Source organism: Pelodiscus sinensis, chromosome 6 (assembly GCF_049634645.1).
Source record: "Pelodiscus sinensis isolate JC-2024 chromosome 6, ASM4963464v1, whole genome shotgun sequence".
NCBI lineage: Eukaryota > Metazoa > Chordata > Testudines > Trionychidae > Pelodiscus > Pelodiscus sinensis.
Genome location: NC_134716.1, coordinates 44,230,684 through 44,256,097, shown reverse-complemented (window position 1 = coordinate 44,256,097; position 25,414 = coordinate 44,230,684). Strand labels below are relative to the sequence as shown.

General features: G+C 41.0%; 2 protein-coding genes across 3 annotated transcripts in view; one reads left to right on the top strand and one right to left on the bottom strand.

The window, feature by feature from the left end:
- The window catches only part of LRRC2 (leucine rich repeat containing 2), a 361,338-nt gene that overhangs the window by 175,102 nt on the left and 160,822 nt on the right, over positions 1-25,414 (bottom strand). The window lies entirely within an intron of this gene.
- On the top strand, positions 2,508-21,189 carry LOC112546868 (protein FAM240B). 2 transcript variants are annotated; one of them, XM_075932890.1, is made up of 4 exons: positions 2,508-2,683; positions 10,135-10,310; positions 17,329-17,471; positions 20,604-21,189. In XM_075932890.1, exons 1-4 carry the CDS (start codon positions 2,572-2,574, stop codon positions 20,680-20,682), a joined length of 510 nt encoding a protein of 169 aa, XP_075789005.1. In that variant the 5' UTR covers positions 2,508-2,571; the 3' UTR covers positions 20,683-21,189. The 2 variants fall into 2 exon arrangements, with proteins under 2 accessions (XP_075789005.1, XP_025043676.1); XM_025187891.2 differs by lacking the exon at positions 10,135-10,310 and having other exon boundaries at positions 2,513-2,683; positions 20,604-21,178.

The window sequence follows — 25,414 nt, the reverse complement described above, 5'->3', positions numbered from 1 at the left end:
CCTGCCTAATAGCCATTGATGGACCCAACCTCCACCAATTTATCTAGTTCTTTCTTGAACCCTGTTCAAGTCCTGGTCTTCACAACCTCCTCTGGCAAAGAGTTCCACAGGCCAAATGTGCACTGTGTGGGAAAAAAAACTTCCTTTTGTTTGTTTTAAATCTGCTGCCTATTTATTTCATTTGGTGACCCCTAGGTCTTATGTTATTGGCACAAGTAAATAACTTTTACTTATTCACTTTCTCCACACCAGTCATGATTTTATAAACCTCTATCATATCCACACACACCCTGCCTCTCCAATCTCCTCTTTTCTAAGATGAAAAGTACCAGTCTTTTTAATCTCTCTTTCTATGGGGCCTGTTCCAAACCCCTAATAATTTTTGTTGCCCTTTTTTGCACCTTTTCCAATGCCAATATATCTACTGATGAGCAAGCTACCCTTTTTCTGTCTGTGAAAGAATCCACCAATAATGTGCAGAAGAATCATTTAGATTCCAAAAAAGTAAGTAATTGGTGAATGAAGGAGAAGGTCCCTCAATGCAGCAGACCCAATGGTGTTTAAAAATGTATACATCCAGAAATACCTTGTGGTATTTTCTACTAGATTTAGCATTTCAAGAAAATAATATGAGAAATTTGCTCTTTTGACAAAGTCCTATAATGTTCACACAGTCTCTGTTCCTTTTTGCCTCCTGCTCTTTATGTTGGATCCATGAAATCTCTTACAAATACACAATAACTTAATGGAAGAAGGGGACCTTATTGGCAAATACTCATCAAGACTGAGACCACTCACAGAAGTGTGGGTAACAACTCAAACTTTGCTCCTTTAAATTACACAACCTCCCCCCCTCCCCACCTAAGTGGCAGTTCTGTGCACTGAACACAGGCAGAATTTGATAGCTACAGATAAATAAACCTTAGCCTCTCCAGAGATTTGTTCTTTGTAGTCAGACATTTTGGGGATTCTACAGAGGTCCATGTTAATGGCACTAAGCAGGTGTTTACAGTGTATTTCTGAGCCTCAGAACACTAGCAACATAGTCACTGTTTATGGTAAGCTGCTTCATGGAGATTTGCTAATGGAGTGAACAAAGAGTGGAGTTCTGATACAACTGAAAGAATTTTAACCACATGGAAGGCTTTGTGTACACCTCCGACAAGCTAAAAATAAGATTTTAACCCATTTTCAATATTTCCATCAGTGTCTTGTGTACACCGTATTCATTAGCAGTGTGTGTTTGTGTTCACGCACACATTAGCATCTGGTTAGAATACTAAAATACAAACAGAGAACTAGAGAATGTGAGTGTAATATTTGTTTGTGATTTCAAAAGACTATTTGCTAAAAAGAAACAGTACTGCCTGATCAGCCTTTATGGAGTTAGACCCAATCTTGCAAGCTTTTAAATATATGCTTAACTTTAAGCAAATGCATGTCTTCAGGATCGCGATCTTACAGCACATATATAAAAACTTCATTTACAGGTAACTTTCATGGGAGTTGTTATACATACACATATTCATGCATGCACAAAGACTAGATCTCTCTATATATACATACTATGAGTTGTTTTTAAAAGGTCTATTTAAAAAAAAAAAAAAAACATTAAAAACTCCTTCCAATGTTTAACAGATCAGTCTTTTTAAAATAAATTGAAATAGGGCTCTATAAAAAAAAAAAGGCTACAGCAATTAGGGGTTCAAGCAAGTTTTTTATATTTATAGAATTTGGCTGGAAGGTTAGCTACAGTAAAAAAAAAAAAACCCTTTAAAATCTGAACTATAAAAGCATAGACCTAAAACACTGCCTGTGGCTTTAGCTACTTGGAGTTTGAAGTATGACAGCAAAGGAAGGTTAAAGTAATCAGTGATGTTATAAATACCACTTAAGCTGAGTGTCACGTATGGTATATTAGCACTATAGATGGATTTAATGAAAACCAAGATTGGGGTCTACATCTGTCATCAAACAACTATATGAAATATTTTCTCTGAAAATGAAATGTAATAATTCAAACAATCATCTATAATAGAGTTATAACAACTCCAAATGGTGAAACTAGCACCAGTTTAATACCTTTTGTCAGCTAACATTAACAGAACAGACAATTCCTGCGGCTCTTTTCCTGAAAGAACAGACTATGAGATATGTCATAATAAAGCACACATCCTTAGAGCTGCAACTCAAAAGAACAGCATACTTCTACAAGTCACCCTTTAATGCAAAACCAAGAATGATTTGTTGCACCATTCCAGCCACCATTCCAGTCAAGATGGTGGCGTGGAATTTTTCAGGCTTCATGGAATGAAAATTAGAATGGATAATACCAGTGTGTATTTTAAAGAATAATTCCTAGCTCTTGCCAAGTCATGCTCTCTGTGGTATCTGCCAGAGTGGGAGGGAGGCATGCTCTCAAGAGGCCTGTGTTTCATGGTCCTCTCAGGCAGGGGGCTGCAAAGTTCATTAAATGAGACTGATCTTATCTCTCGACTAGTTCTGTTCAAAATAGCCTTGATACGATGAAGGATTTATGTTACCCCCACTTCAAATAAAAAGTACCGAGGGATGGATTTCATTGCTGCCCTGTGGCACTATAGAAGCCAGGGCTGCAGTTGCAATATTCATCACTGGTTTGTGTCACACAGAGGATTTATTGCAGGAAGAATCCATCTCCAAGGTAAGTAAGGATTTGTTTTTCATAATACATTTCATCATCTTAATGTTGCAAGAGGTGAGTACCTTCTCTAACTTTCTTATAAGAGCATATTCAGATAAAAGGTCAAGGTGTGAGGCAAGCCAGGGAATAGTGCCCAGTTTAACAGCATTCTGGAAAAGAGTAGAAGTATTGACACAGAAAAAATATTTTAGGATGAGGTCCTTTGGCACAGCACTGCACAAAATACCAGTGGGTGTCTTTGTACCTTATAGACCAATGTGCCAAACAACTGCTGGGGTTACACACACTCCTTCTGCAAAGGCTTCCAATCTGTCTCCACTAGAGGGATAATTTAAAAAAAATAGACAGACAAACCTGAGAATGGACCTCTCTCCTGTCCAGTATGCTGCGTCAAAACTATTTTATCTGATGGAGAACGTGAGATGCAAACAGGATCTGTCATCTTCCTTGATTTTCACAGCCTCAAGCCTGCCCATTCAAAATCATCATTTATGACCTTAACAGACTTTTTCTTCAACAATAATGCTATTTACCAAGAGTCCTGAACTCAGCAGTTCACAGGATCAAGCTTCAAATGGGCTGGATGGGGAAAAATTCATGTACTACAGATAATACTTTATCAAGACAACAAACTACAACTGCTTTGAATACAGAATATTAAAAGAAAATCAATAATAGATGGATAGAAAGATGGATAGCTCAGAAAACGGTAGTCATGTGGGCATGCTCTGATGTGCTACTTCATGTAAGTGCACACACACAAAAGCAGTCTCATTGAAATCAGTGGCTCTAAACCCAAAAGTGCTCACCTCAGTGTAAGGGACCCACATATAGGCCCTACATATTTTTGACCTTCGTGAGGGGAGGGCAGAAAAAATGAGGCCCAACAGGGGACAAGGGTAAAAACCTCAAGTACATGACATTATAAAAGCACTGATGCTGCAGTATTAGATTGAATAGTCTCCAGGGATTAACCATAATAGCAGCATTACAGATATCATTGTATACGAGGCAGCTGCCAGGAGCATTGCATTATTCCAGGTCTCTTTCATCCAGTGCTACTGTGTGAGAAAAATGTCTCAAGCAAAATGAGTCCGTGTTGTGTTTTAGGGCAGTCTGCCAAGAATCAGCATGTTCTGATTGTGGCAAATGGGTCAGAGGAGCACTTAGAAGTTCACAGAAAACAATGGTGTAACAGTGCTGTGAACAGGGAGGACTCAAACTGTAAGAGTGTTGTGTGTTACAGCTATACAAATGTTTTTTCTCACATGAACGGTTCCATTTCTATTCCCTGGATTTTAATGGATAGTTCCCATTAAAATTAGCCAGAGACACTCAAATGTGTGCAATTGTTTTGCACAGAAAACTCTCCTTAACTCCCTGGGAATTTGTACTAAGTGATTGGGCAACAAAATGACAAATGAAATTTAATGTTGATAAATATTAAGTAATGCACATTGGAAAAAATAATCTCAACTATACATACAATATGATGGGGACTAATTTAGCTATAACTACTCAAGAGAGAGATCTTGGAGTCATTGTCGAGAGTTCTCTGAAAACATCCACTTAATGTGCAGCGGCAGACAAAAAAACCCCAAACAGAACTTTAGGAATCATTAAGAAAGGGATAGAGAATAAGACAGAGAACATCTTATTGCCTCTGTACAAAATCATGGTACTCCCACATCTTGAATACTGTGTACAGATGTGGTTGCCTCATCTCAAAAAAGATACACTGGTATTGGAAAAGGTGCAGAAAAAGTCAACAAAAATGGTGAGGGGTTTGGAACAAGCCCCATACGAAGAGAGATTAAAAAGACTTGGATTTTTCATCTTAGAAAAGAGGAGACTAAGGAGGGTTATGCTAGAGGTCTGTAAAATCATGACTGGTGTGAGAAAAGTGAATAAGGAAAAGTTATTTACTTGTTCCAGTAACATAAGAACTAGGGGTCACCAAATGAAATTAATAGTAGCAGGTTTAACACAAACAAAAGGAATTTTTTTCCACACAGTGCATGGTCAGCCTGTGGAACTCTTTACCAGAGGAGGTTGTGAAGACCAGGAGTTGAACAGGGTTCAAGAAAGAACTAAATAAATTTGTGAAAGTTAGATCCATCAATGACTATTAGACAGGATGGGTAAGAATTGTGTCCCTAGCCTCCGTCAGAGGCTGGGAATGGGTGACAGGAGAGGGATTATTGCTGATTCCCTGTTCTGTTCACTCCCTCGGGAGCATCTGGCATTGGCCACTGTTGGAAGACAGGGTACTGGGCTAGATGGACCTTTGGTCTGACCCAGTATGGCCGTTCTAACGTTTTTATGCACTGACCACAGATAGGAAAGAGAATATATACTGCAAATATTGCCTTACTCAAGTCACCTTTTGTCTTCAAATATTCTGGCACCAACATGGCTACAAAACTTCTTATTTCAAATTCTGTCAAGTGGAGCAGAGAAAGAATAGATGTGTGCAAGGGAATAAAACAATTCAGAATTCTATTCTTTCACTGATGGCTGAAGACAGTACTATGCTAAGCCTTGCTCCTCTTATCTAAGTACTCCATGATTCTTGTGTCTAAATGGGGAGGGGGGAAGGTTTCTATCCAAAATTCACATACTCTTTAACTACAGAGATACACTGCCATGTAGATAAACATTTTGTGTTTCTAAGCTGATCTCCCATTAAATCACCCAAATACATTTTAAAACCTGTGGTTTCAGGAAGACCCCAATACATTTTTCCTATTACCATTAGGGATAGGCTAAGCAATGCAGTTGTCCTGTAATAATGAGAGTCTAAGTACCAGTGCTTCTAAAGGTGTTGAATTTCTTAAATTAGCTCTAATTACTATGTATCTCAGAATGTACAGATAAAACTCTTTGATATTCCTGCAAACTGTAATACATTTCCTTAAACTTGCAAACTTGTTGCAGGTTTCCACAACACTGATTTTAATGGACAATGTCTGGAGATATTTACTGTATGACCTTTTCTCCCTTAAATAGGGAACATTTTCTGATATATCATTTTAGCTACTTTTCTTCCCACATACAGATTTTTGTCCAGGATCTTAAAACCAAACTAAGATTTAAAACTATAATGGAAATTGACACTTTAAATCTCAATATCTGATTCATTCATCTGATAGAAGAATTGCCACCCCTATGTTATAAAATGAGGAAGTCAGTGACAGAATCAATAATAAAACTGGGGTAGGGGAGTCCTCATTACTACTTTTATTGTCTAACCTCTAAACAGAGCTCCTGGATATTTTAAAGTCAAATCAACAATCACACACACATATAAAAATAATGTGTGTTTGTGTATATTTCCCAGACCTCTCTGTTGTGCAATTTTTGTATTTATCCAGCATATCTATATTATGAAGTGTGTTTGCTAAGCAAACTATATGTAAGGAAATATGAAAACACAAATGAATTTTTATAGTAGGAGATGAATAACACCTAGAAATCCCAGGTAGAATGAATTGGCAGTAGCAATCTGAGTTATGACAAATATAGAAAGATTTGTTACCACAATGAGAAAAAAGCAGCTAGTGTGCAGTACTGGTGATGACTGTAAATACTTTTAGTACATGCCATACTTATCTGCAGGGAACCAAAAAAAACAACCCACCCTAACTGTTTCATTACAATAAATCCCAACAAGATCTTTCCTAGTGTAGCCTTCTCTCAGAGTCTGAGACGTGAACTCTCATAGAAGCTTATCAGAACCATTGTTTGTTTTTTCCCCTTCTGTTGTTTATATTGTCTCTCTGTTGCAGAGTTTTCCATTCCAACCATCCCCTTCAACGCTGTCATCTGCCCCCTTCTACCATGACCAGTCAGCTAGGCCTTTTTGTGACCTCCAGGGCCTCTGTGTTAATGATTTCTTGTCTTCTGTCAGCCCTCTTCTTCTTATCCTCTCTTCCCTTTCTTCACTCATCACTCTGCCCCAGCCTTGACTTTATTGCCCTCTCTCCCATCTCAAGTGAGCCAACTCCCAGACCTGGCTCACTCCCAACATCCACTTTCTTTGCCCCTGCTCTAGCCCTGCAGAGCATCTGGGTTTAAAATCCTATGATCAGGCTGACTTCCTCTGTAAACAATTCGTTCTCTGCTCTTTTAGTTCACAACACTAGTTCTCCAATTTAATTGAATCTCGCACGCCCACAAGTGCAGCTGCAGCTTCACCACCTTTGACTCATTCCTTAAGTCCTCCTCTACTCCTGTCTCCATTTCTCTCTCTGCACAGGATCTCACTGACTTCTTCTAAGAGAAAAGTGACAAAACATAATGTAAGGTTCCCTCTCCCCATAGCTCACATTCTCTTTCTCCCGGCTACAATCCTCTCCTGTTTTCCCCTGGTCACAGGCACAGAAGTTTCTCATCTGCTTTCCTTCTCTAACCAATCCACTTGCCCTAGAGCCCCAATCCCAGCTTTTGATCTCTTTCATACCCACTTTCAGCTCCCTCCCTTACTCTTTTCCTTAACCTCTCACTTTCCTCTAGATCTTCCCACTCACAATACAAGCATGCTCTAGTCTAGAGTGTCTCTCCCATTTTAAAAAAGCAACCAAATAATTTGGCCCTACTTGTTGCAATTAAATCCCCTCCCCCACACTTGACTCTACAACTACAACTCCCCCTCCCTTCTCCCTTTCATTACCAAGATCACTGAATGCCCTGTCTAATTGCTGTCTCAATAGCACCTCCAATTCCACCCTTCACCTTCTCCAGTCCAGCTCCTGCCCCTAACATTCAGCTAAAACCATTCTCATCCAAGTCTCCAAGACTCTTCCAATCTGAAATTCAGAACAAGTATCCATCTTCATCCTCCTTGATCAGCCTTTGACACAAGTGACCACATGCTTCTCAACATGTTGTCCCTTGGCTTTTGTGACTCTGTCCTCTACTGTTTCTCCTTCAAAATGCAGGACAATGTAGCACTTTAAAGACTAACAAGATGGTTTATTAGATGATGAGCTTTTGTGGGCCAGACCCACTTCCTCAGATCAAATAGTGGAAGAAAATAGTCACAACCATATATACCAAAGGATACGATTAAAAAAAATGAACACATATGAAAAGGACAAATCACATTTCAGAACAGGAGGGGGATGCGGGGGGGGGGGGGAGGAAGGAAGGTAAGTGTCTGTGAATTGATATTAGAGGTGGGGAGAGTGGGATGTTTGTGAGTTAATGGTATTAGAGGTGATAATTGGGGAAGCTATCTTGATAATGGGTAAGATAGTTCAAGTGTTTGTTCATTCCTCTTTGGAGAGTGTCGAATTTTAACATGAATGACAGTTCAGAGGATTCCCTTTCAAGTGCAGATGTAAAAGGTCTTTGTAGCAGAATGCAGGTGGTTAAATCATTGAGAGAGTGTCCTTTCTAGTTAAAATGGCAAGAAACTGTTTTTTCTTTGTGATCTTGTCTGATATCTGTTTTGTGGGCATTAATCCTTTGGCGAAGTGTCTGAGATGTTTGTCCAATGTACATAGCAGACGGACACTTTCGGCACATGATAGCATAGATTATATTTCTGGATGCGCAGGAATATGTGTTCTTGATCTTATAACTCACTTGGTTAGGTCCAATAATGGTATCAGCAGAAAGAATATGTGGACAAAGCTGGCAACGGGGTTTGTTGCAAGGGAAGGTACCAGGGTTGGTATTAGTGTGGTATGTCCTGTGGTTGTTGGTAAGAATCATCTTGAGGTTAGGTGGTTGTCTATAGGAGACTATGGGTCTGTCTCCCAGAGCCTCTTGGAGTATGGTATCCTGTTCCAGTATAGGCTGTAGTTTATTGATAATGTGCTGGACAGGATTAAGTTGGGGGTTGTAGGTGATGACAAGTGGTGTTCTATTGTTGGTTTTCTTGGGTCTGTCATGTGATTTGTCCTTTTCATATGTGTTCATTTTTTTTAATTGTATCCTTTGGTATATATGGTTGTGACTATTTTCTTCCACTATTTGATCTGAGGAAGTGGGTCTGGCCCACGAAAGCTCATCATCTAATAAACCATCTTGTTAGTCTTTAAAGTGCTACATTGTCCTGCATTTTGCTTCAGCTACCCCAGACTAACACGGCTACATTTCTATCACTGTTTCTCCTTCCACCTTCATAACCATTCCTTCAGTGTGTCCTTTGGCTCTTCCTCATCTATCCTTCAGTTTTCTATGGGCATTTTACCAGGACCTGGTCTTGGTTCCTTTCTCCTTTCCTTTTACACCTGTTCTTTGGGTAATCTGATCTTCAAACAAAATATTCTAATGCCATCTCTATTCTGAGCACTCAGAGCTCTACTTCTGTATTTGAGATTTGTCTCCTGTCCAAACTATAATCTCAGCCAGTATCAGGCATCTCTTTATGGATGCCTAGCCATCAGCTCAAGATAAATCTGGTTAAAACAGTGCTTCTAATACATATACACACCAGACCCTTTCTTGATCGCGGTGTGAAATACCAGCATACTGCCTGTCACTTGGGCCCACTACCTAGGCATCATCTTCAACACTCCAGGCTATGTCTGTATGGGTATGTCTACACTACCCCGCTAGTTCGAACTAGTAGGGTAATGTAGGCATACCGCACTTGCAAATGAAGCCCGGGATTTGAATTTCCCGGGCTTCATTTGCATAAGCGGGGAGCCGCCATTTTTAAAACCCCGCTGGTTCGAACCCCGTGTAGCCGCGCTGCACGGGGTTCGAACCAGCGGGGTTTTAAAAATGGCGGCTCCCCGCTTATGCAAATGAAGCCCGGGAAATTCAAATCCCGGGCTTCATTTGCAAGTGCGGTATGCCTACATTACCCTCCTAATTCGAACTAGCGGGGTAGTGTAGACATACCCTATCTTGCCAGTTCTTAAAGACACAGCCCTTCCTATCCATCCATGGAGCTAAAACCCCTGTCCAAGCTCTCCTCTCAACGCTCAATTGTTGCAACATCTTTCTCTCTGACTTTGATCAAAGAAATGTTGCCTTGCTGCTGCAAAGACCATTTTCCTAGACTGTCAGTTTGGCAATAGCACTTTTGTTTTTAGATCCCCCTGCATGTACCATCTCCTGCGTACCAAACATAAGCTGTTTGTATCCATTTTCAGGATCCTTCACAGTCAGGCCACATCCTACCTATAATCTCCTTGAAATGTCCTGGGTCTTGGTACTAGGCAGCTGTATCCTAGCCACCGCCTAATATCTGCTGAAACCTGGAGGACAGAGGAGCTACAGGATTACAGCCTCAGTCAACGTACCAACCGCACGAGCGCTGATTGGAGGATTGTCCAACTCCACTAATTGCTCCATCCATGCTATTTAAGCCAGAAAGAGGCACAGGAAATTGTCCGGGCAACTGGATAATTCACTGCAGCTACTTGTGTCTGTTTTTTGCATTCTGCACTGAGATCTGTTCCTTATACCTGTCATTGTCTCCTGCCTTGCCCCAGCCTTTGCTCCTAGTTCCAGACATGCTCCAGCTCTGTACCTGATCCTTACATCTCCTCTAGTTCCTGCCCTATGCTTCACTCCCAACCTTCGGTTACCTGGCTCTGACCCCTGCTTCCGGCTTCTGACAACAACTCTGGCTTGTCCCTTCACTCTGGCATTTGGTACCTGGCTCCAGGTGAGGTGACAGACTTGTTGGGCAGCTGGGCAAGGGCTGGGTGGGCTGGCTCCATGCTTCTGAAATGGGTAGGGCCAGAGCAGCCAGCCTTCAGTGCTGCCCAGGCCATACCCTCTCCCCAGCTCTGTCCTGAGTACATCACACAGGGTTCTGGCAATGATTTAAAGGGCCCAGGGCTCCAGCCACTGCTCCCTGCCAGATCCCAAGTCTGCCCTCCTCTCTCCCCTGCCTACCTACCTACCTTTAATCAGTTAAACAATATGTTTAACCAGATAGTCAATAAAACAGGATTTTGTATCCCTACTAAGCACAATTGCCTACATCCTAGTCCCCTATGCTCCCATTCAATATTGAGCTGTCAATGCTGATTTTCACATGGAAGGTCCCAGCTTCCTTTGCCCGCTTGTTACATTTTCAAATATCTTTGTGCTTTCTCCCATGCTCTCCATAAACATCTGATGCAGAGCACCATTATACACCTTCCAATCCCTCCTTAAACGCTCTTTCACCAGGACCCCAAATATTGACAATGGCTAAGCTACTGGTGTGCGGAGACCACAGCTCGCCAATATGGCCTCATTGTTTCCTTGTACTCCCTGTCTGTCTGTCTCCATCTGTAGTTTCATAACTTAAGGGTAATTCCCTGGGGGGCAGCTAACAAATGTGTTCTGTGTTTGTACAGCACAGCCCACGACTAACACTCCTAGATACTATGACAATACAAATAATGAAGAACAACAGACCTTTTTCACCTGAAGTTAGCAAGAATACCATGAGGTGTTGCAGGACCCAATGGCCTTAGCAGCACCAGTTCTGTAATACAGCTTATGCCACAGATACAAATTAAGTCTTGTTTGGGTTTAGCCATTTCCCAATTCTGACAGAAAACAACTTGGGATTTATGTTGGTATAAGGGAACCACACTTTGCTCCCAAGAATGTTTAATACCTGATGCCTCAGAGGAAAGCAACGACCCATTAATTGCCATAGGCAACTGTACTGTGCTTTATATATGAAAGAAAAGGGCCTTTGTCACGTGTCCCATACTTACACTAAAATATGATCAATTTAAAAGACTTGTAAAATAATGAGTCGTATCGCTGGATATCAGCTTTCTGTCTGTGCTGCCAAGCCCCTTTGTATCTACTACTCTTTTCTAATATAGGAACTTGAGTTCCAACTCCTTATATGGAAAGGTATTTTTCTGCTTGTGGTAACTGTGTTTCGTACAATCAAAGTTCCAGCCTCCAGCTATTGATCTTCCAGTTACAGAAAAGTCAAGATGTTACTATTTAACTCCTCTTGTATCCAACTTGTTAGTCCCAATAACAATACTAGTGTTTCCAAATAGCATAGTCAGTAAACATAGTTTTCCTACCCTGGGAGGTATACCTTTGCATATTAAATCTAAAAATAATCAATGCACTCTGCTTATTTTTAGATTTAATCATATTAATCTTGTGTAGGAAAAACCTCTTCTAAAGTCTACCCAGCTATTTTTTTCATTTAGGAGCACTCAGGTTTGGTTCAGCTTGTTTTCAGCCAAGGCTATCTAAAAAATGATTGCCTGTGAGTGAGTTTCTCATTGTTGTCCTTTGGAAGGATTTTCACCAGAGGCTTAAATTAAATCTCTGTCAGAACTTTTGCAGACATGGCAGGCCAGCTCAGGTCAGCTCTAATGCCGAAGATTTACAAGAGGACTACTTGGAGCTCTTTACATACTTTAACAAAACATTACCGGGTACGCTTGCATTACGTACACAGATCAGGAGTTCAAGCTGTGTTTAGTGCCTCAGTCAGCCTCTCACTTCTCCTCTGTTCTTTGTTTTGTTTTCATCTGAGGAGTTCTTTTACATTTGCTGTGTTAAACCAGATTTTTTTAAATAAATTTTATATGGAATATGGACCTAATTTGACTTTGCAGGTATAAAGGTAAGATAGGGTAGGGTTAAGGCCCCCCTACCAAGGAACAGAATTGATACAGCAACTAGACACCTGTGCCCAATCCATGCTAGCCAAATCAGGCTCACAGAAGTTGGGCTGCAGGGCTGCTTCTCTGGTTTATAAACTCCCAGGCTCAGCCTGGAGCCAGGTTCTAGTACCATGCAGAGTGGGAGTATCCTAGAGCACTACACATCAATGAAACAGTCTTACAGATGAATCCCTATGAGTCCGCTGGAACAGGCCAGCTCAAGTTTTTCTTTGCTGTGTAGATATACCCATAAAGGGCTTATCAGGGAGATGCAGATCCATGCCTTACAAAAGCCTTCCTTCTCAGGGGCAGCATTCTGGGACAGGCTGAAGAATGGCAGGTAACATAGCTGCCCCCCCCCCCCCCCCGTTGTGGACAGGAAACAAAGGGTAAGAATAAATGGTAAGTTTTCAGAGTGGAGAGAGGTAACTACTAGGGTCCTCACAGGGTCTGTCCTGGGACCCATCCTATTCAACTTATTTATAAATGATCTAGAGAAAGAGATAAGCAGGGAAGTGGCAAAATTTGCAGATGATACCAAGCTGCTCAAGATAGTTAAGACCAAAGCAGACTGTGAGTAGCTTCAAAAAGATCTCACCAAACTAAGCGATTGGGCAACGAAATGGCAAATGAAATGTAATGTTGATAAATGTAAAGTAATGCACATTGGAAAGAATAATCCCAACTATACATACAATATGATGGGGACTAATTTAGCTACAACAACTCAAGAGAGAGATCTTGGAGTCATTGTTGAGAGTTCTCTGAAAACATCCACTCAGTGTGCAGCAGCAGTCAAAAAAACAAACAAAATGCTAGGAATCATTAAGAAAGGGATAGAGAATAAGACCGAGAACATCTTATTGCCTCTGTACAAAACCATGGTACGCCCACATCTTGAATACTGCATACAGATGTGGTCGCCTCATCTCAAAAAAAGATATATTGGCATTGGAAAAGGTTCAGAAAAGAGCAACAAAACAATTAAGGGTTTGAACAGGCCCCATCTGAAGAGAGATTAAAAAGACTTGGACTTTTCAGCTTAGAAAAGAGGAGACTAATGGGAGATATGATAGAGGTCTATAAAATCATGACTGGCATGGAAAAAGTGAATAAGGAAAAATTATTTACTCATTCCCACAATATAAGAACTAGAGGTCACCAAATGAAATTAATAGTAGCAGGTTTAACACAAACAAAAAGAAGTTTTTCTTCACTCAGCACATAGTCAACCTCTGGAACTCCTTGCCAGAGGATGTTGTAAAGGTGAGGATTTTAACAGGGTTCAAAAAAGAACTAGATAAATTCATGGAGGTTAGGTCCATCAATGGCTATTAGGCAGGAGGGAAGGAATGGTGTTCCCAGCCTCTGTTTTTCTGCATATGGGTGGCAGCAGAGGGATCATGTGAGGATTATCTGTTGTGCTCCCTCCCTCTGGGGCATCTGGCATTGGCCACTGTTAGAAGACAGGATAATGGGCTAGATGGACCATTGGTCTGGCCCAGTATGGCCGTTCTTATGTTCTTATGCAGCTGAATTCTGGCAGATGTGCATGTGAAGGACCAAACAAAGAAAAGAGGTCAATCATTTTGGAAGGTTTGGGGCAGGAGTCCTAGAAGTATGTGCGTTGATTGAGGCGAACAATAAATGCACTGGAGCTTGAAACAGGTTGGAAGACTCAGTCTTCAAGAACTACTGCACACTCGTGTGTTAACGGGCCCACCAACAAGGGGGGGAGGAGAAAGGGGGCAACCTCCCCACAAAACAAAAACACCCAGAGGAGCAGCAATGGCAGCCAGAGCAGTGACAGCCAGAGACACGTCCCTCTCCAGACTGCACTGAGGGCTGACTAGCCCCAGCCCTACCCCTTCCGCTCAAAGCCCCTTCCCCTCCAGGGGCACAGAGCAGGCCTCCTCCAATGCCTTGCCCAGGACCCCTCCAATGCCACATGTTAAAATGTTCAAAGGTCTGGTGTTCAGAAGGGTTGTGCACAACCCTTTATAGAGTCAGACTGTATCCTGCATAGGTGGTGCTGCAGAGCTGCAATGCTCAAGTGGCCCTGAGTCATATTCTAAGTTTGTCTGCTACAAGAGGCGACAGGAATGAGGAAACAAGCCTAACCACAAATTAATCCACATTTGGACATACAGTAAAAAGCTCGATATGAGTGACAGATTAGGCCAGTTCTTATTTTATCGGAAAAGTTATCCCAAAATGACCCACATGTTCAGAAAAGTGTCAAGATCCAAATAGAGCAGATAGCACATTAACATCCCTTCAGTCTCCAGATGGATCTAAAATTCTTCCCAGCATTTCTCTATAGGACATCAGGTGACCTATCAGTGAAGACTAATGCAGACCCCCTTCTTTTGATAGCTCACAACCAGGTGTTATTTCAACAAATAGCTTGGTTCTTTTAATGGTTAAGAACCAACAAAAATCACTATTTACATCAGAAGCAAGAGGACAGTCAGTCAATAGAACTGAAAGGCGGGATAGTTAAAACAATTAAAAGGAAATACTTTTTCCTTTGAGTCACATTTAGCTTTTGAAATTCATTGCCACAAAGTATAATTGAGACCAATAGCTCAGCAGGATTCGGATAATGAATAGATAATAAGAACCTCCACATCTATATTAAATCAGTAATTTAGAATAATAAGGAAGAAGTACGAACCCTTATGGTCTAAGCTATGAGCCCCTCACTTGACATAGGAAGATAGGAAATAATGTCACCAATGAAAAAAATACTAAGGGCTAGATGACTTTTTTTTTCTGATCACTCTTAGAAACAGAATTCTGGACGAGAAAGATGATTAGTCTGGTCCAAACTGGTAAATGCTGTGATTGTTACAAATGTTGGAATATTTCTGCTATGATTAAAGAAAAGGAAAGACACTCAGGGCTTGTCACCACTTTCCCCAAGATCGACACTGAAGAGATCAACCTCAATGTTCTAGTAAGAAACTGCTAAATCGACCGCTGAGGGTGACTTCATCCATTCCATTACTCCACTGGGTATGAGGATTAAGAGAAGTCAATTGGAGAATTTCTCCCATTGACCTCCTGCAGTGGGGATGCCACAGAAATTTGATCTAAGGTACGTCAACTCCAGCTACTCTATTCTTGTAGCTGGAGTTGCATATCTTAGATTGACTTTCTCCCCAGTATAGGACCTACCCTCGCTTGCCTTTAAAACTAAAAAATACTAATTTTTTTCATTGACATATTAAAGCACAAAACAAAACAAAACAAAAAGAAATAAGATTTTCAAGAGCAATCAAAACATTTGTGGATATTCAAATAATGGAACACACAATTTTCTTTTAGCATATACAATTGTACCTGGAATTAGTCCCAGATACAAATGCCACCAGACATATATCTATCAGATTTACTTGCTCAACATGTCACCTTCAGAACTGTGACTGTCATAATGAAGTATTTCTGAAAAATCAGACTCAAAATGAAGAGCCCTAGTAATTCTGGGGAATTGGATTGGCAAATAAGATGTTTTTTCAAACTCAGAAACCCAAGGAAAAAAACCCCACAGTCACAGCAAAGTCTCAAAAAGAAAAGAAAACAATCCCTTCAAAGGGGCTATTTTTGTTCTGAGCCCCTAGTCTCTTTGTAGAATGTCTCACATTTTCTCATAAAACAACTGAATCTCCAAATGGAATTATATAAACATTACAAGCTTTCAGCTTTGCTTTTCACACCATGCCTGGCAGGTGAATGGCAGCAATTTCTTCAAGCTTTTCCAAGCAAGCCTAGAGGGAGTATTTTACTAGCTCTCTGCAGCTCTGATTAAAATAAATTACAAATAATGGTTACAAATTCAGACAAGGCATAAGAATCCTCATACTTGTTAAACATTAAATGTTGTGGAAGATGTTGTAATGACATTTTCATGCAAAACCACATATTTTGGAAAGCAGGATGTATAAATATAATCTAAAAACCCATTCCATGCTTAATGAAGAGTACAAAGAGATATTTTTTGAAATAATGACATTTTCTGGATGTAACATAGGGCACAGGAGCATTGCTATTTATCCGTTAATAGTCCCATTGACAGAGAGGGAGAGAGAGAGAGTTATTATTCTCTTATAAAATTTGTCCCCAAAAATTTATTTCTAAAGACGATGAATGTAAACTGCATTAGAGGAATGAGATGACCATCAGAAAGAAATGTTAATAAAATAGACAAAATAGATTTAATTAAGATGGATTCTATTTATTTTTTAAAGTAATTAATGGGCTTTTGAAATTTTGTATCCTATATGAACTTTAACATTCCCATTTCTGAGTAAAATAAAGGTCAATGAATGAAATAGATTGCTTAATGAAAAACCCAATAGAACTCTGTCTCTTCAATACTGGTATGGGCATGAGAGGGATTGAGGGGGAGCATAATGGACCTTGGTGTGAGGAGAAAAGAGAATGGAGAGGCAATAATGTGAGGGGTGGCAGGCTCTTCATGAGCACCAGTTCTCATTTCCCTCCCTCCACGTGTAATCCCTGAAAAATTCAGCAGTTACACATTTACAAAAATAAGTGCACTTTAATATCCCTAGTCTTAACTAGGCCCGCTAAATCAAACACCAGAAGAGTGATCTCCAGCATGGTAAGTATAGATGTGCCCATAGACTCCTTGGAAAAATCTTACAAATGTCAGTTTTAACTTATGAGCACAGTGACAACAAGGAAGAGCCTTCATCATTATACCAAAATGAGTTCTGGATTGTGCGCTAAAAGGTTACAACTGCAATTATATGGAGGTGAAAGATTGTTTTTATCAGAGACACTTTAAAGTGAACAATTAGGAATTGTAATTGCTGTACCACAGCATATACCTCAATTGCCAGCTTTCTGAATGAAGTAGTATGATTATTCCCATTAAGTCCTTCTTTTGCTTCCATAGTAAAGACCGCATATGAATTCGGTGTTTTAAATATCTAAAGCATGCTGCGGTAGCACCATATTCCAGACAGCAAAATAGATAAAAACTAGTACCTGATTATTTGGGTTTTCTATTCTTTACAGAAAATGAATAGTCAATATGTGCGCTTTGAAGTGTTTGGATGTGAAACTGAGGAACTAACAAACTTCTGGGAAAAGACCATTGAAAAACAAACTCAGCATCTGCAAATTGAAAAAGAACGTCAACAGAGAAGTGCTCTGCCAAAGTAAGTGCGTGAGAAGGGGTGCCTGGTTCTTTGGGCTGGCGTTGTAATCCTTTTAAAAAATACATTTAGTGCAGTGACTTTCAAACTAAGGGTTGTGACCCATTACTGGGTCACAGACCGTCCAGCACTGGGTTGCCTTGCTGTAGGGTGATCAGGTGACCAGCAGGGGTGCTACGACAGGCTTCTTCCCTGTCCTGGCACTGCAGACCCCTCTGTGCCCCAGAAACAGCCAGCAGCTGGGCCAGCTCCTCGGCTGGGCTGGGTGGGGCTCCCTGCACTGCCTCCCCCCGTGGCCTCAGCTATGGGGTCCCATGCCTAAGCAAAAGCAGCATGCAGAGCCACATGTGCACCTCTGCCTGTGAATCAGACCTACTACTGCCCACTTCCAGGCACAGTGCAGTCCGTGGTGCGGGGACAGGCAGGAAGCTTGCCTTAGCACCCCTGCTGCACTGCTACCTGGGACTGGCTGACAAAAGCCCATGCCCAAACCCTGAACACAACCCTCCATCCCAGCCCTGAACCCCTCCAAACCCAGAGCCCCTTCCTACACTCCAAACACCTCATCTCCGTGCCACCCTAGAGCCTCCACCTCCAGATGGGGCCTGCATCCACTCTGAAACCCACCCCATTCCAGCCCGGAGCTTCCTCTCACACCCAGAACTCCTTTGCCCTGCCCCCCAGCCTGGAACCTCCTATTCTACTCCAAAACCCTCATCCTACCCCACCCCAGAGCCTGCACACCCAGATGGAGCCCTCTGCCCCCTCTCCTCTCACACTCCAGTCTCATCCTGGTCCCACCCCATAGCCCTCACTCTAGTCAAAAGATACAATTATATTGGGCCGTGGGCCTTATCAATTTTCTTCAACTGGGTTGTGAGGAAAAGAGTTTGAAAACCACTGATTTAGTGCATGCAATAGATGCCAGAATGGCAGCCCAAGGAACTGGGGTTCTCTCGGGGCAGCCCGTCCATATAGGGCTGTGTCCAGACTCAGGGGTTTTTTCGGGAAAAGTAGCCTTTTCCCGAAAAAACTTCCCCTGCGTCCAGACTCAAGCCGCGTTCTTTCAAAATTATTTCGAAAGAACGCGGCTTTTCTTTCGATGGCGGTAAACCTCGTTTCACGAGGAAGAACGCCTTCTTTCGAAAGTTCCTCTTTCGAAAGAAGGCGTTCTTCAATGTAAATAGGGCTTCTTCAAAAGAGAGCATCCAGACTCGCTGGGTGCTCTCTTTCGAAAAAGCGGATTGCTCTTTCGAAAGATCCGCCTGCAGTCTAGACGCGATCTTTCGAAAGAGCCTCTTTCGAAAGAAGCCTGCAGTCTAGACATAGCCTAGGTGAACTAGGCGGTCGCCTAGGGTGCCAAGCTAAATGGGGCGCCAAATGGTGGCGCAATATCATTGAGGGGTTTGGAGGTGAGAGCGCTGATTGCATGGTTCGCCTAGGGCACCAGTTGCTGGCAGCTAGTCTAGGACCGCCCCTGTTTCTCTACACAGAGCTTCGTGTACTGCCTGCCCCATGTGTTTCAACCATAACCTCAATGGCCATCCCTGCTCAAGTCATTAAATCTGACTTACCCCTTGTGATCTGTTGCTGTGTTTAGCCTCAGCTCAACAAAAGCAGAAATCTGGCCTTAGATCATTTTAGCTTCTCTAGCCTTGAGTTCACCAGGAAAAAAAATTCTGTAATCTTGGGCAAGTCCCTTAATTTCTCCATCTTCAGCTCCCCACCCGTAAAATGTCTCCCTTTTGTCAGACTTGTCTATTTGTTCTTTGGGCCGGGAACTGTCTTAGTATGAATCTTGTGCAGTGCCTTGATGATTGGAGCCTCTAGGTATTGCAATACAAATAAACTCCCACTGAATCTATCTGGTGAACAAATAAGAAGCATTGCTCCTGGCGAGAATCTTGTAGATTTAACTTTACTGGCTCAGCCCTGGTCTACACTAGGGCTTTATTTTGAAATAATCCCCCTTAGGTTGAATTAATAAAGCAGAGTGGCCACACTACAATGGCTGTTATTTCAAAACAACAGGCTACTTATTCCGAAATCTATACTCCTGCTTTCCTTGGGAAATAATGCTAATCATTTCAAAATAGCGGTAGTGTGGATGCTCCAGTGCCACCATTTCAAAATAACTACTCCCTAGAGTAATTTGAACTAATTATTCCCCAGTGCTTCCTGGGGCTCTAAGCTGAGGTAGCACATGCACATTAATGGGGTCTGCCCGTAGTGTGGACATGCTATTTCAATTTTGTTATTTTGGGAGTTATCAATTTTAGATATTTAGTTATTGTTTCTTAGTGTAAACAAGCCCTTAGAGGGGTAGCCGTGTTAGTCTGTAACTTTAAAAACAATGAGTAGACCTGTGGCACCTTAAAGACTAACGACAATATATAGTACCATGAGCTTTCATGACCCCTTCAAGTGGGTTTTACCCACAGATGATCATGATAACATATTTTCAGGCCCGTACGGGTGAATTTCAGGGGGTGTTATTTTTGTAAATGTGAACCACGACAGTGTGAATACACCCCTCATGGTTCCCCAAGTAAGCAGAGAAATCAGTCCCAGCATCCACACAGCCAGCCAGAACATGGGAGAGGGAGGCTCCAGCAGCGCACTGCTCCGGCTTTCCCTTGGCTGGCCAGAGCATTCTTACTTGGGGGAAGTAAAGGGGGGGCTTTCGCAACCTTCACACCCCCTCTGCATATGGGCCTGATATTTGTTAGTCTCTAAAGTGCCATTGGACTACTCATTTTTAACTTTGTCACTGCAGTGTTTTCAATCAAAAGTAGTGCCAAAGGAAACCAAGAAAGTACTATAAGAGATTGTCCAGCAGGTGGCAGCAGCCAATCTTGAGAAATAAGGGCTGACCCAGCTTTGTCAAGCCAGGAGAGATGAAAATGAGAGTTGATTGTGAGCCCTGCAGCTCAGGTCAGGTTTCTTCCTTATATTAACACTATTCCTAGGGGCATGATATTAGTATATACTCCAGATGAGCGGGATTTGGTAGTTCTCCCAGTGCTACCAATGGAGGACAATGTTAAAATAAATCTGGTGGTATCTTGCAAAGTGCCAGTGATATGGAAGACTGAGGCCTTTTTGGTGACCCAGGTGTTATGTTTCCTTTGTTAGGCTCAGAACTGAATGGAAGGAGAGGTTGGAAAAAAGGATTCAGATGATGAAGGCGCAAAATGAAGAGCCAGCTAGTTGAAGATTTCATGCTTCTTACATATTTGGGCAACGATGTCTTGCAGAAGAAAAACATAATGTATTGCAAACACCCAATTTATTTTTATTTACAAGCTTCAATAAGATTTATGTTACAGTACCATCATCATGTATAGAGTTCATATGTGAAACCTTTCTATTACTGCCTATGAGACCTATTACCTATTATGAACACCTCATTCAGTGAAAAGAGAATAAAAGTATGGATCCTAAGTTGTGGTTCTCTGCTCCAAACTACTGTCTGGAAAAGGAATTTAGTTTCAATTTAACTAAATGCTCAAGGAAATATTCTCCTGTATATGTTATTAAATACGCCTTAGGTTTCTATACATACTGATATTATACAGCAATTTAATGTAGTTTTCCTTTAAAATTGCTTAATACATTGGGGGGGAGGTTAACTACTATGAAACTACACAAATATACACGCACACAGCATACACTGAAAAATGTATTCATTTATTATTAATAAACTTTAAGAGTAGGTCCAGTTCTTCCTCCTTATGACAGATTGTTCCAAAGAGTATCCCTAACCTCTTACTAAAATTGATGTGTTTCAATGAAGCAATGCTTGCATGTTGCTTCTGTTTTAGAGCAACAGGTTCATTGTCACTTGGAGCACCTGGAGTAAAGCACGGCAAAATGCGTTATTTTAAAGTACACACTAAAATCCTTTTCCTTCAATTGCTCAGTTGCCAGTCTCTTGCAATGACATCATTTGAATAATTCTCCAGTTTTCCATATTTTTCTAGGGTAGGCAAGATTGTAATTGCCAGTGGGAGGGAAGGGAAATCAGTAAAAGCAAGATTCTGGTGCATTGTAAAGGACATTACAATTTTTTTTTTCTTTGTACATCACATTTCAAATGCACTATTCTGGTGTCACCTGAGGGCAAAAATACACCACCACCACCACCACCACCACCAAATCTGGCATCCAATTGAAGTTGTGCATATGGAAATGACAGATTGATTGTGAGCCTGAAAAAACCCCCCACAAAACCATAAAAAACTATCTTGGTACACGTGTTCAGAAATCAAGTCGTCAGAACTATTGAAGAGAATTTCCCTGCGGTCTGAAACTGCCTAAAATATGCTACGCTCCATTTCTTCAATATGGTTTTCTTACACTGCTTTCAAAGTGATATCAGTTAAACTGGAAAGGCATCTTATTCCACATCTACATAGGGAGGTATAACTATAACCATATAATTATACCTGTAAATTTCCTTATGTAGACAAGCCTCAAGGGAATTAGGCACATAACTCTTACTAAAACTTAATGGGAGCTCTCTCCTTGAAAATCCCAGCTTGTGCAGCTCAGATCTCTCCTCACTTGCCTGTGCTCAGCTCCTACTAAATCAAAGGCCAAATTCTATTCTCAGATGCACTGGATTTTACATTGGTGTAGCAGAGATCAAAAATGGGACTCAAGGGTCAAAGATTATGGCTGCTCTACAGCCTAAATCAACATAAATTATGTTGTTCTGGGATGTGAATTAGCCACTCTTGTGGGCAGATCTTTCATTAATCAGGAGTATGACTAGCTACTCTATACACTGTTAAGTATTGGAGTTATATGTAATACAGTGGCACAGAGAGGCCTCAACAAAGATCAGCCAAATAGGCAAAACTACTTAAGTGCCAGTAGGGACAGCATTACATCTGCGAGAGTGTATCCCAGCAACATAGCTACCACCACTTTGGGGGGGCTGGAGTCAATGGGATAGCTTTCTCCCATTGGCTTAAAGCAGAGACATTACAAAGCATACAGTATCTGCGCAGCTGCTAAAAATGCAATACAAGAATGACCCAGACTTATTGGATCTGAAAAGCTAGGAGTGAGAATGTCATCACAGGATTCAGATGGATTGACGACTTGCCATACCTATTCTCTCCCACTGAACCGAGTCATGGAAAGCAGACCTGTCAAAATCTACAAGAGAGAAAGGCTGAGAAACAGAGAGACCCCACTTTCAAAGTACTGCCCCCTGATATTTCAGACTCCTGAGATCACAGAACTTTATTTCAGTGATGTTGCAGAATGATGCATTGTGGGATGTCTGTGGCAAATTACATTGTGCCAGTAAAGTGAATAATTTTTTTAGAATAGTAAACTGAAGCTTATCTTTGTGCTGAATGCATCTTCCGCAGTCTGGATCCTGGGGGCTCTGAGAACATATTTCTGGATTTAGCCAAGTGTTCAGTTCAGCTTTGCAATTTACCTTGAGTGTTTAGATGAATTATTTTTGGGCTCAGGTTTCACAGAGTTAGATTTAGGACTTTGGTTCATGTTATCTTTATTTCTGCAGGTGTTAGCAACCCATTTTGATTACAAACTCAATTTCTTTTTCAGGGGCAATCTGGCTAGTCACCTTATAGACTGCTAATAACAAAACAGTACATTCCTACAGCAATAAATACAATTTAAGATCAATCAGCAAAAACTAAAATGGGATAAAACTGAAAGTCTAAATGTTAAAAAATAAATGTAAGCAGGAGCAGAATTGTGAGATGAAAGTGGGATAAATTGAAAAGATGGGGGTATGAGTCTATAATCGCCTTGAAGGTCATTATAAAAAAAGTCAAAAGGAAGTGAAATGTTAAGACAAACTTTAAGGCAAGCAAAAACACTGAAAAAAATGTTCCCTTTCTTTATAGGACTGAAAAAGTTGTGATTTAGTAATTGATAAAATTATGTGGGCACTGTAAGATCATTATTGCTCAATATCACTCTGGATTATTATCTGTCGCTGTTAGTAAAGGCAGAATTTTTAGCAGAGTGGGATGTGCAACCAATATAGCGATCTCTCAAATTAAAAACAAAATACACACACACACACACACACACACACACCCCTTCTTCAAAAGCACCACTTCATTTGATTTTTACAAACCAAATTTCCACTTTGGTTTCGAGTATACCAGTGGGGTATTTCAATTATGCCAATCCATATTAATTACATTTGGGGATTAAAATAGGATGTTTACTTAGTCTTTCTAGCTTTCATTATTTTACCATTCTTCTTCCTCACCTGGATACAATGTTACTAGAGATGCACTATGCCTCTTTCACAATGCAGAACTTTTTAAAAGAAGAACAAAAAAAATCAGAAGAAGCATAGTTTTACCATCATCTAAAACAAACACTAAATAATCTGGATTCAGTCCTTCTCAGGCTCTGTGAGAAGTATATTCAATGGGTCATGTGAATAACACTTAACCTGCATTAATGGCCCTTGTATTGTATGGAAAAGGTCCAAAGACCGTGAAGAATGATTATGTCAATAACTTAACAGACTTCTGCCTCTTAGTTTAACTGAAATTGTTTAAAGGAGACCTTAAATACAGTTCCTTAATGTTGTTCCTGACCATTATTTTTCCACAAACAAGAAAATGTCTTTATGCTTGTTTATGCAGTTCATTGGACCTGAATGACTTACTGAAACCAGAGCCAAGTTATTTCTTGCTAATAATACAGTACTGTCAATTTTGGCTGCAAGTCCAAATGCAACTGGGCAACCTTTCACCCAAACCTGACCCAGCACAGCTTCCTTAATGAAGAGTATGTCTGGCTGCCCCAGAGTGCCCCTCATGCCTTCACAAGAGGAGGATGGTTTGACAGTGATGCCTATAGGTGGCAAGCAGCAAGCCCTGCGTGATTCCATTTGTGTCCTGTTAACTGTGTGTGTGTTTGTTTTAATAGGGGCAACACTAAAGAAAGAGATGAGGTTTCATCCCAGTGCAAACATCACTTGTCGTCACGAATCTTACTAGATATTCTATACAGTGTTACAGTATTGGAGTTATTTGTACTACAATGTCACAGAGGTCTAAGCAAATATCAGAAGCCCCTTTGTGCTAGATACCATACATTCATTTATTAAGAGACAGTCCCTGTTTCATAGAGGTGACAAGCTAAATAGGCAAGACAGAAAGAGCAGGCAGGAAAAACAGAAGCAAAAGAAGCTCCTATTGGCTGGAAACCTCTGTTTGAATAATCCAGAGAAAACTTGAAGCTTGAGATTTGAAAAATAAAACCATCCATGCCCAGAACCATCAAAGACTGTAAGATCTGGTGAATATATCATCAGGAATGGATTGGGAAGAGGATTCCTAGGAAGCAAAACTATGGGGGCAAGAAGTAAAGAATAAGACTACTCAGTAGGCCAAGGCAAGATGAACTTAAAGAAGCAGGATAGATATTTTTAGAAGGTCAGTCGAGGATTTTGGAGGGATGGGTCATATCTTGAAACTAACAGGGCTTGTGTGTGGTTCATTTGAAGGACTAAGATTCAGAACTAGTGTTACTTGAACTGGCCCATTCATCCCTATTTATTACACCGGTGGTCTCTGAAAGGCATCACCAGACTTGTGTTGGTCCACCTGTTGCACATTCACTTTAAGGGCTCCATACACATTACAGAATTTGGTCTGCAGGATAAAACCTTAAGTCTTTGGGACCAGTTTTCAAACTTAGGTGCCCACTTTGCATCAAGTGCTCCAATCAATCATTAAGCATCTGCTTTAGCACCCTAAGTACCATTGTTTTTGGGGCCATTTTATAATTGGTGAAAGACCATATCTGAGAACTACACAACACCTCAGAGAGCATAGAGCAGCTCTCATTTTGATCAAACCTTCTCATATCTTGCATGCAGCAGTTGGTGGGAAATCCCAAAGATTCTTCTGGGCTGATGCACTAACTTTATTTGG